The sequence below is a fragment of the Furipterus horrens genome, unplaced genomic scaffold (assembly GCF_987537825.1).
Source record: "Furipterus horrens unplaced genomic scaffold, mFurHor1.1.pri manual_scaffold_3, whole genome shotgun sequence".
In the NCBI taxonomy this organism is placed as follows: Eukaryota; Metazoa; Chordata; class Mammalia; order Chiroptera; family Furipteridae; genus Furipterus; species Furipterus horrens.
Window position 1 is genome coordinate 57,783,288 of NW_028327173.1, and position 12,603 is coordinate 57,795,890.

Genomic DNA, 12,603 nt, shown 5'->3' on the forward strand with positions numbered 1-12,603 from the left:
CCCTTACTGCCTCTAAGATTATCTCTTTATCTTTAAATTTTGCCATTTTAATTATGATGTGTCTTGGGGTGGGCCTCTTGGGTTCATCTTGATTGGGACCCTCTGTGCTTCATGGACTGGCATGACTTTTTCTCTCATCAAGTTAGAGAAGTTTTCTGTCATTACTTTTTCAAACAGGTTTTCTATCCCTTGCTCCTCTTCTTCTCCTTCTGGTATCACTATGATACAGATATTTTTCTGTTTCATATTATTCTGCAACTCCCTTAAACCTCCTTCTTCGTTTTGAGGTTTTTTTTTTTTTTTTTTTTTTTTTATGTTGCTCTGTCTGGGATTTTTTTCCTACCTTGTCCTTGTCCTCCAGCTTGCTGATTTGATCCTCTGCTTCATCTAGTCTGCTTTTAATTTCTTCTAGTGTAGCGTTTACTTCAGATAATGTATTCTTCATTTCCCCCTTGCTCATATTGACAGTTTCTATGTTCTTTTTTCATGCTGGGGTAGTTCGCATTCAGTCCCTCGTAGCTCACCTGTAATTCTTTGTAGTTCTCTCTGAGCTCATTGAGCACCCTTATAACCATTATTTTGAACTCAGTGTCTGATAACTTGCTTGCCTCTATTTCATTTAGCACTCTTTCTGGGGATTTCTCCTTTCCTTTTGATTGGGGGCTATTTCTTTGTGTCCCCATTTTAGGTGATTCTTCTTGTTTCTTTCTGCTTCTTAGATTAATGTGCTTTGACTCCCTGTCTTCTGTGGTAGGAGACCTGTGTAATTCAGTGGTGGAGTCTCCTTGATGTCCTGAACTTGATGCTCTTGGGATGCTCTTTATGCCATTTATGTGGGCTCTCTGGTTATAATTGGGTTTTTGTTCTTGTTGGGTCATTCTTTGGTGGGTCCTTCCCTCCAGTGGCCTGAATGAGAGTCACTCCATCCACCATGTCTTGTATGCTGTTGTACAGGTGCTGCCAGAACAAAACCAAATAGCTCAGGAAACCAACCCACACCCACAAAAATAACCCCCATCCACAATCCCACTACCAACAGCAAATGAGCCAATATTAATAAAGGTGTAAAGAGATTAAGACTATTATAAGAAAGGAAAAATGAATATGACATGACTAACTGAAATAAAAATGAGTTTTAGAGGGTAGACAAAAGAGTAGAAATAAGAGTAGGAAATAGAGACAAGGAGAAGAGAGAAAGTAAAATTTACGTCATAAGTATAAATGAGAGGGAAGAAGGCAGAATGGATTAAGTGAAGGGAAACACACAGTATTAAGTTTAAACAGAAATTTAAAAAAAATATATGACAGAGAGAAAAAAATAGGGACAAAATTGGAGAAAACTATCACAGCCCTATCAACAACAAATGAGCTAAGATTAAAATAGGTGGGATAAGAATAAGAGGGAAAAAAGAAAAATGAAAATCTTAAGAGATGTCTAGAAGAAAGAGCAGTGATTTTGAGAGGATAGAGGGAGAAGAAGTAATAAGAGTAAGGAATGAAAACCAGGCTAGGACAGGAAAAAATGAAAATGTAACAAAAAACAAAAAGAAAGGGCAGGAGGAAGGCAAAATGTAGTAAGAATGGTAAAATTTGTGATTTGAAATACAAAAGTAGTGAAGATCTAGAAATAAAATTGAAGAAATGTAACACTGACTCCTATATCCACAACCAATGAGCACAGAATGATCAAGGTGGAGAGAGAATAAGGGTATTCTAAGAATGGGAAAAAGAATGTGCGATGACTAATGACAAGAAAAATGGTTTTGAGAGGCTAGACAGGGGAGAAATACTAAGAGTGGAATGAAAACAAGTCATAGCAAGAGAGAAAAAATTTAAAATGAAAATAAAAAGGGGAAAGAAGAATATAAGAGAAAAGAGGAACAAAACATGAGGTTGGACATAACCTTTAATATAAAAACTAGTGACCTAATAGGCACAAACTTGAAGGACATGAAATAAATGTTAAAAAGCTATGGAGAGAAAGTAATGCAATTCATGAAGAAGACCGTGATAGAATTAGTTTCAGTAGAATCCAGTGTTTACCATTGTTTTCTGTTTCTGGATCCATCCCTGGGGATGTCAGATTGTGTCCCAGTCTGGCCCTAGGCAGCCTCTTCGAGACTACCAGCAATCCACAGTCTGTGGTTGTTTCCTTCAGTTGTTAATCTAGCCAATCTGTAATCAGCAGTCAGGCGTAAGCACCACAGATGAGTGGTCTTTTACCTTCTGGAACCACAGCCTGGTCACATGCTGCAGCCTCTGCTGCATCCCTGCCAGCTCCCCTCCCAGCCACTGTTTCACCTGCAGCAGGTGCCATAGCTGAGCCCACAGGTTCTGCTTCTCTGAATGACTTTGCTGCCCATAGGCTCTGTCACCCTTGCCAGTTTCAAGACCAACCAAGGGATCAATAAGGGAAAGATGCTCCCTGTGCAGGGTCTCCAACTCTTGGATGGTTGCTTTGGTGCTCAGCCCGCTCTCATCCTGGCTCAGTTTCTCCTCTTGCAGAAGCACCATTGTGGAATGTAGGCTGGTACAACCACTACAGAAAACAGTATGGAAGGTCCTCAAAAAATTAAGACCCAGCAGTCCCTCTTCTGGATATCTACCTGAAAGGTGCGAAAATATTTATTCGCAGGTATATGTACCCCTGTGTTCATTGCATTATTCAGTGTAGCCAAGACATTGAGACAATCAAAGTGTCCTTCCATAGAGGATTGGATAAAGAAGATGTGGTGCATATATACAATGGAATACTACTCAGCCATAAAGATAGATGAAATACTGCCATTGTGACAACATGGATGGATCTTGAGAATATCATGCTAAGCAAAATAAGTCAATCAGAAAAAGCCCAGAACCATATGATTTCACTCATATATGGGATATACAACTAAAATTCAGACATGGCCAACAATATGTTGGTTACCAGAGGGAGGGGTATGAGAGGTAAAGGGTAAAGGGAGCCAAATATACGGTGATGGGTGATTTGACTTTGAGTGGTGGGCACACAATGCAATGGGCAGGGAATGTGTCTTATAGATATACATGAGACCTATATGATCTATTGGCCAATGTCACCCCAATAAATTTAGTGGAAACAAAAAAGCTATACATGAAAAAAAGAAGTCTGAGAAATGTTTGAGAGAGGAAGGACACATGGAAAAAGGGAACATACAGTTAAAACTTTAAATTCTACATGATTGCTGAGGAGAGTGAGTGAAGGGAGTTAAAGGAAGGTAAAGGGGGATAAATGGTGATGGAAGGAGACTTGATGGGGTGATGAACACATGATACAGTGTACAGATGATGTGTTGTGGAATTGTGCATCTGAGATCTGGGTAATTTTGTTAACCAATGTCACCCCCATAAAGTCAATAAAAAGAAAGAAAAAAATGTTAAATTCTGGGATGTAAACTAGATTTTGTCAGCTAGTCTCAGAAAAGTGCACGTGTCTGTGTGTATGTGTGTTGTTTGTATGTTGGTGGTGAAAATCGGGTAGGGAGTGCATGATGTGTTTAGGGACAGTGCCATTTGTCTATGTCCAGGCCTTAGGAATGTGTCAGTCTTCAAAGAAACCTAAAATTGGAGTGTTTATGAGAAATCACCCAACTTTTAAATTAGATATGCATTAAAGTTTTGATTACATAAGGAAGGTAACAGAACTCTGATTTGTGCCCAACTTTTAAATATTGACAACTAATTAAAAAATCTGAAAACATTACACACTCCACAAACATATCTGTGGACCCCATAAAACTGAACTACCTGTCTGCAGCCTTTGCGTAGGAGAATTGGCCCTCATGCCCAAGGTCTTTGCTCTGGTGGCCTCTGCATGCACTAAGCTTCTCAGGCACCAAGAGAATTGTTCTCCGGAGGGGTAAAGACCTAGTAAACCAAGAGTCTTTGAACCCATGGCCTGGACCCCTTTCCCTCCCCCTTCATTTTCCTATGTAGCTTTGCTGTCTTAATCCTTGATGGCTGGGTCTCTCCTTGAACATCACTTCCTGCTAGAAGTTTCAGGCTCATGAGATGAAGGAGGAAAGCCCACTTGGACCTTTAATATTATCCCTCCAATGGATTAATAAATTGAAGTGATAACATCTGTTTCTTGTGAATTTTGTGAATATGAATCAATCCCTGAGATCCAGGTCACCTCTGGGAACACTGGGGGAAAAAAAAAAAAGAAAGAAAAGCATTTCTGGGCCTACCATGCTGAGGAACATTGGTGTACACATCCTTCAAAGTCCTGCCTGAGGTGCCATTTGGCCTTTATTTTGATGTTTCTCTTGACGGTGTGTAATTCCAGAGCTGGACATTACAGAAATAAATTAGTGAATTTGGTGAGGTAGCTTAGTTCACACTAGTGCATGGTTAGGGGAGGGGGCTATTTGTTTCCTTTTTTAGGATGGAGTGGTGAGAGGTTTGGTCACTTGCTCACATGGTGTCATGTAACTCTAATGGGGGACTTGTGTGTGTTCAGGGGCTGTGGTCCAATGAGATGGGCTCTGGAGGGCCTCCAGGGATTAGCTCCCTCAGGATGGGCTGGTCTGAACCCCAGCCACTGTAGAATCTGAATGGAGGAGTTGGGAAGGCCAGCTGTCATTTATGCCCTCCTGTAAATCGAAGGGGGAAAGTCATAGTTTTATAGAAAAAATAAAATACAATTAAAAAAGAGAACTTTGTATTTGAAATGACTATTTTCTGAACAATGGAAGCGAGACTTTTGCATGTTTCTCCTTCTAAGAGAGCAAACCAAAGCAAATGGTGTTGATGGGGAGGGAGTGGGAAGAGCAGGCCTCTCTCTCCAGCTTCCCTCTCTAATAAGAGCCAAGCCACTGGGCTAAGCACCTGTCAAACATTTGCTCCTTGGATGCTTAAAACAATATTGTATGTAGGTGTTATCCTTATTTTACAGATAAGGACTTATTCCTCAAGTTCACTCAATTTGTAAATGGAGGAGATGGGATTTTAACTCAGGTTCTCTGATTCTCCATCTCTTGTTCACTGAGCAACCCTTGGATACAGCTGTGTCCATCAGTGTCCACCTCCCATTGAAATCATGGCTCTGCCCCTCCTCTGAAGACTATGATCTGACTCCTGGCCATCTCAGGCTCTAGAGGGACCAGAACATGACCTTGTTCTGTGCAGAAGGAGGAGAATGCCTGGCTTCTGCACTGTCTTCCTGTGTCAGTTGGGGTTCTAAGTCATGTTACATGTGCTCCTCCAAAAACTAGGGCCTAGGGTTCAAGGTGGGGCTAGAAACATCTTTCTGCCTTCTCCATTTTCTCATCTCTCAGATACAGCAGAGACAGTGGGTTGGTCTGTTTATTGAAAATGCCGGTTGAAATGGAATATTATAAAGAATGTTATAAGTATTTATAAACATTTTAAGACATAAAAATATATATTCTTTTACAGCTCTTAAGATGTAACAGGCTCTTTGAGTAGAGGACACAAAGAGAAGTTCTGTTAACCTTATGTAATCACAACCGTAATGCAAGTCTGTGGGTTCTGTTTCATTATAAGAAGCCAGATATGTAAAATGATGGCTATTTAAAGATATTTTTTCTAATCTTCTAGCGTCATCTTCCCACACCTAATTTTTTTTTTTTTTTCAACTCTCATGGAGTTTTTCCAAAGCAGTTAACCTAGTTTTCCTAGCGATAATAACTCCTTGTTTCACACTTATCAACTCATGTACTTTTAAATTAAATTACATAATGAGAGTAACAGATGTAATTGCCGCAAAAGGGCTTGGGAACAAACATGACTGCTTCTTGGTGCCTGGGAGCAGCTGTGCACACCAGCTGTGAGTGTCCTGTGCTGTCGCTGACCCACAGCAGGCAGGTACTTAGTACATTTCACAGGGGTGGGAAACTCTGGGGAGCCTAGTGAATCCAGCCAGCTGCAGTCTACTGTGTGAACCGCATCCCTGTCTTTATTCAGCCCCTGGAGAGGCCCCGTGCAGATCCCCTCCTGAGGTGCAGTGACTGCTTTAGGGCTCGGCCTGGGTGGTTAGACATGCTTAGACAGGCCAGTATCCCCAAGGTAGGCCAGATTAAAAATATTCAGACTTCAAAAAATTCAAAAAACAAGAACTTGTTTTTCTCCCCTGCCTGTTCTCATGTATAAACTGGTTGATTCATATTCCTGAATCCACAGGATCAGAGAGAAAGATGGCTTCTCTTTCCTTGGCAGTAGAAACTAACTGCCTTTTTGGAGGCCTGCAAGCCAGAACTTAAATTTTAACTTTTGCTTTGGTGCCACCAAGTGGTTACTTGTGAGATATCACTCTCGAAGAGAAGGCTGAAGAAACAGTGATAGCGAGAAATCTGGATGAAGAGCCAGACAGAGCACAGAGGATTTTTAGGACAGTGAAATTATTTTCTTTGAGGTTATAATAGCAGACACATATCATTCTTTTTTTTTCCAAACCCACGGAATGTGCACAAGAGTGAACCCTAACCGAGACTATGCACTCCAGGTTCATTGTGTCACTGTAGTGGGGGCTGCTGATGAAGGGGAGGCTATCCGTATGTGCGGTAGGGGTTGTATGAGAAACCTCCGTACTTTCTCCTCACTTTTGTTGTAAACCTAAACCTCCTTTTTTTTAAAAAAACAAAAAAACCTCATTAATTTAACAAATTTTCTATTTTACATACATTTTCCCTTTGAGTAACTGGTATTGCAGGTAAGAGCAAGGTGATAGAGACATCCTCTAGGGAGGCGGGATGACTTCTCAAGCGTGGATGACAGTTCCTTCCTGAAGCCTCCACATGCCAGAGTCTGGGTCCTTAGCTTTGTAAATCCCAGAAACCTTTTATTTTTTTTTTCAGTGTATTCAGAGTTGTTCAGTTTTCCAGGTTTATATCATGCTCACCAAACTTATAAGAGACACGTTGCTAAGTTAGAATGCTGGCGTATTACTTTATAATTGGAAACATATAAGTAGTGGTTGACAAAAGCACATTAGCTGAGCAGTTCATTCCCCTACACCAGGAAACTTACACGGGATGACAAATTATACCGAGTAGGTAATTTGGTGAAATCTCAGTGGGGTGGAGTATATGTGTAAGGGGAGTGGGGAGTGTAATGCTGTTTCTCTTGAAGGTTGGCACCATTAAGTTGACAGTGTCTTGATCACTGTAGGTCTATATACAGCTCACTGGGAACAGTCATATTGCTGGGTGGTACAGAATCCTGGACAGTACAAATGACAGACTGACCTTGCCTGTTTCTCTGGGCCCTTTTTTGGAAAGTCTATGCTGGGCTCTTGCTTCTGTTAATCCATTCTCCTCGGGGCACAGTGTAACTGGCAAGACGAATGCTGTAGACTCGATGATGTACGTAGCTCTGGTCTCCTGAGAATCTGGTCACCTTGATTAGCATTAGCATCATCAGTCCCCATTTATAGGTTTTTGCTTAGGGGATCTGCTCTACTTACCTCATAATAATTTTTTAATGCTTTCATTCTCAGAGGAAAACTTATGATTTTGGCAATTCTGTCCCTGAATGCAGGTTAAAATTAATATGTAAAATCATTAATCACTTTGGAGTAGATTCTCAATAGCAACACAGTATTCGCTGAGGATGGGAATTATTCTAGGTTCTGAGTCAATAAGAATGCATCTGTGCAGTCAGTCACTGGCTGTCTTAAGTCTTGAGAACTTGTGTGACCCTCACTACCTACTTTTATGTACCAGCCTGTCCTATGACTCCCCGTTGGAGCTCAGTTATCTCCAGTTCTTGGTGCAGCATCTTCCCACCCCTGCCTCTGTTCTTGCCCCCACTGCTGCCACGGACAGTCCTCAGTCAAGCGGACTTAGCCCATGATCAGAATTTGATCCAAAGGTCTCCTTTATTTCTGCCAAAATGTTTTTTAAAAGTTTGACACAATTGCCAAAAGTTAAACATCAGGAGATTCATAAAGAATTCTTGAGTATTAAGTTTCTGTGCAAGCAAGTAGATCTGGCTATGCAGGGCCTATTGATAGATTCTCACAAAGAATATGTGATCGGAGTGGCCTAGGTAGGGCATGTCCTTTCTAGTTATCCTCAGTCCCCGCCCTACCTTTCATTCATTTATGTAACTGCTTGCTATTGGGGGGCAACTCTTCATGACTTGGAAAATCAAAACCGAAAATAAAACACAGACATAAACCAAGTATAAGAAAAAGAGTGGCTTCCCATGGACTCTGGCTCTCTGGCTCTTGCCTGCCTCCTGAGGGGGCTGCTTTCCTTGGAACCCATTTCCAGCCTCTTTTTCTTTAGAATCCTGCTTCTCTCATTATGTCACCTCTGAATTTATCCCTTGTGCTACCAAGAGGCATGGTGTTGGAGTGTTGTTGAGGAAAACAGATAGACTTGGGGATCGTAAGACTTGGATTTGAATCCCAGCTCTGTTCCTTAGTGGGTTTTTAGTTTCCTTTTCTGTAAAGTGAGGGCTATAACTTGCCTCACAGACTGGTATGAGTATTAAATGGAATTTTGTATATAAAACATCAAACAGAAGGTAGGGACTCAAATAATAGCATCTCTGTCCTTCTTTTTAAAAAAAAAAATTATTCAGATATGCCTCTTTCCCTTCACAACCTTGAAGAAGTCCAGCTGAACTTTTACCTCTGGTTTCCCACCATATATACCTCTTCACTTTTACAATAAAACTGACTATTTTATTTTTTATTGTTTATAACTTCCAGTCTTTCCCATCTGTACATTTCAAATATTTCCCTTTTCCTTTTGTAGCCAGATCTCTCATAGATACTCCCATGAGACTAACAAATGACAGGTGAATTTGTTTTGGGAAATTCTATAAGAAGCAATACTTTTAGTAAAATCTCTATAAGCCTGGCTGCTGTGGCTCAGTGGATTGAGCACTGGCCTGTGAGCCGAGTGTCGCTGGTTTGATTCCCAGTCAGGGCACATGACTAGGTTGCAAGCCAGGTCCCCAGTTGGGGGTGCGAGTGAGAGGCAACCACACAGTGATGTTTCTCTCTCTCTCTCTCCTTTCCCCTCTCTAAAAATAAATAAACAAACAAATAAATAAATAATTTAGGAAATCTCTATAATAATTGTACATAGTTTTGTGATGGAAACTACATGAACTTTTAGAGCAGTATGTTGGAATTATTTCTGAATAGATACACCTTTCCCCATCTATTGTATCTTTATAGAAGTAGAGCCAAGGTCAAAACCTGGAAATTCTTCAGCAGAAAAAATTGGTACTGGAAGGGAGACACTTCGCCTGAGATCAAATGGTTCTGCCACCGTGGAAAAAATGGTACGTTATGTTCAGTTACTCTTCATTCTGTTTGGACATGTGTGGACATTGATGGTTATTGGAGCTGGGAAGAAAGGTAAAACCCTGAGGTTAAGTAGGATGCCATACATTTCAATTAAAGCATGGACTTTTGATTCATTGCCTACTTATGGAAGGATTTAAGAAGGAGCTATAAAGGAACTAGTATGAATGACTCATGGACATGGACAACAGGGTGGGTATAAACTGTGGGAGAGGGAATGGGGTGGGTGGGGCCGGGTAGCGCATTGGGGGGGAAATGGGACAACTGTAATAGAACAACAATAAATTAATTAAAATAAAGAAGGAGCTATGGAAACTAAGTGCATGAGAAGAGATTGTGATCTATAGCAATCCTCAGCTACCTGCAGACAACTTTTTCTGGAGTCTGTTGACGTCTGGACTGGCTGAAAAATATTCAAGTTATCAACCAAAGATCTAGGAATCAAGAAAAAGTCTCAGAGCCACCTGTAGGAGTGAGCACACTTAAGATTTTGATAATGAAAGATAATATTCATGTATTTCAGTCTCCTCAGGTGAAACATTGTATAGTCACTTTGATTGTTCTCTGTCATGTTCCACACCTCGTCCATCAGTGAATCCCAGTGGGTCTGCCTCCACAATGGCCAGATCCAACAGCAGCTCACCACTTCTGCTCCTACCACTCTGTCCCAAGGCACCAGTGTCTTATCTCAAGCATTGCAATTCCTTAGTCAGTCTCCCCACATTCACCCTGGCTCTCTTTCCCTCTGTGTTCAGCACAGCAGCCAGAATCATCACTCAGAAACACCAATGAGGTTATGTTAGTCTTCTGTTCAAAACCCTCCGGTAGCTTCCCATGGCACTCTTAATCTAAGCAGAAGTCCTCAGAATGACTGATATGATCCGACACCGCATTTCCTTCCTGATCTCATTCCCCGCTACTCTGTTCCTGGCTTCCTGTGTGTCCTCCACATGGGTCTTCCTGTTATCCCCCTGCACTCCTGATGTATGCCCCCGTAAGGTCTTTGTATGGCTGTTCCCTCCTTGCCTTCTTCAGGTTTCTGCCCACATATCAGGTCCTCTAAAAGGATGCCTCTGAACATCTTGTATAAATAGATATTCCTGCTGCCCCTCCCACTGTCCAATCTTCCTTACCCTCGATTTTCTTCAAAGCACAAAACTCAATACGGCTCATTATAACCTTGTTTCCTTTTGGTCTATTGTCTATCTCATTTGCTCATGTTTTTTTTAAAAAATGTATGTTTTTGTTTTATTTTTTCCATCACCATTTATCACCCCCATACCTTCTTCTACCTCTAGCCTGTTTCATTAACTAGGGCAATAAAATAGTTCATAATGAAAGGAAAGAGCTACTTTGGTACTAATATTAAATTTGATACAAATGATTTACAAGCACAACCGCTGATGTTAATTAGACTCACTGTGGTGAAGACTTTGTGAATGATACCCCACCGACATACCTCATAATTTGTTCAATATGTTGTCCAGGAGCTGGTGATACAAAGACGAACAAAAACTGTGTTTTCTTCTAAAAGGAGAGAGGCATGGAAAGAAGCTGTTGCAAACTGGGGGGAAAGTGTTAATGTCACAAAGCAAGGGCTGATCAGCTGCTGTCAGGGGCTGGGAAAGAGGTGTGGTCGGAGAGAGTTCCCTCCAGAAGAAATGATCGAGTTGGTTAAAGATGGTTGTAGGCCTGAAACAATGATGGGCGTGGGGGCCTTAGGAGCGTTCATGGGATGGAAGGGTGGGTGCTGGAGGTACGTGGTGGGGGTTGGTGATGCAGGAGGTATAGGCCTGGGTCAGGCTGTGAAGGGCCTGTGGATAACAGGGGAGCCATTTAAGGATTGTGAGGGAGCTGCAGTGTTTTGCATTTTAGAAAATTCCTTAGTGCTGGGAGATGGGTTGTTGCGCATGCTGGATTTGAGGAAGTGAAGATCGTAGGCAGGGAGACAAACTAGGAAATCTCTGCAAATAAGAAAAGATTGAGAATATTATCCAACCATAAGAAATAAGGAAATTCTCCCATTTGTGACATCATGGATGAAACTTGAGGGCATTATGCAAAGTGAAATAAGTCAGAGGAAGACATACCATATGAATCTCACTTATATGTGCAATCTAAAATAGCAAAAACAAAAGAAAACAAACCCAAACCCATAGTTACAGGGAACAGATTGGTAGTTGCTAGAGGCAGTAGGGGTGGGGGGTGGAGATAGGCAAAATGGGTAAAGGTGTCAGTGGTACAAACTGCTGTTTATAATTCCTTCCTGGGGATGTAGCATACAACATGATGACTGTGGTTAATAATACTGTATTTTATACTTGAAAGTTGCTGAGAGAATAACTTAAAAGTTCTCATCACAGGAAAAAAGTAGTAATTATGTCTGATAATGGAAGTTAATTAGATTTATTGTGGTGATGATTTTGCGATACCTACATATATCATCACATCATTATGTTGTACACCTGAAACTAAAGTAATGTTTTGTCAAGTATATTACAATTAAAAAAAAGAAAAGAAAAGATGAAGCTGAACCCAGGCAATCAGAATGTGAATGGAAGAGAGGTGGTGAGCTCAAGAGCTCTTGTGAATAGTAAAATAGTGGTGGCAATTTTATGCGGGAAGTACTGATACTTGTTGTGATAAGTTACAAAATGGCTGGATAGATGCATAGGTAAACACCTAAGTTGCTTTGCATAGCCTGTTGCTTTACACAGATCATTCAAAAGACACTAAAGAAGTCAAGAGTGATGTATAGTGTCTGTTATTGTTTTAAAGTCTTAGTTAATATAAATAAAAACATGAGAAAGTTGTAATCATAACCTCAAAGAAATAAAAATAAAGTTTTATTTGCCATAAAATGCAAATATTTTAAGTAAGTTTTGAGGATACAAAGCAACATTAATAATACTATTAAAAGTATTATGAATTTCTTACAATGTAATTGTGAATTCAACATTTGCACTTACAAATTTTAAACATCTTTGGACATTTCTTTTTCAGCTATAAAGTCATTTAAAATCAAATATTGAAATAAATTGAGCATAGGACAAGATTTTATCAAATATGAAACTTAGATTTAAAAAGAATAATATAGGAGAAGGTGGCAGATGAGTGAGTGGAGGCTGCGCTTGCTTGCTCCAGAGACCAGCCTGTAGTTCCAGCTAAATGTGGACAGAGCATCTCAGTTAACATCTGGATACTGGTGGGAGTTGAATCTTGGTGCTGCTGGTGGCTGAGGAGGCTGCCTTGGAGCGACCTGTCTGGTGAGGATCACAGAGGAGAAAGGGGTAAGATGCAAG

General features: G+C 40.7%; 1 protein-coding gene across 2 annotated transcripts in view; it reads left to right on the forward strand.

Annotated features, from left to right (window-relative positions):
• The window catches only part of GIPC2 (GIPC PDZ domain containing family member 2), an 81,614-nt gene that overhangs the window by 51,060 nt on the left and 17,951 nt on the right, over positions 1-12,603 (forward strand). For both annotated transcript variants that reach the window (XM_090269662.1, XM_090269661.1), the window contains exon 4: positions 9,173-9,279. In XM_090269662.1, coding sequence (XP_090125788.1) covers positions 9,173-9,279 — 107 coding nt within the window. The remainder of the gene's footprint in view (positions 1-9,172; positions 9,280-12,603) is intronic.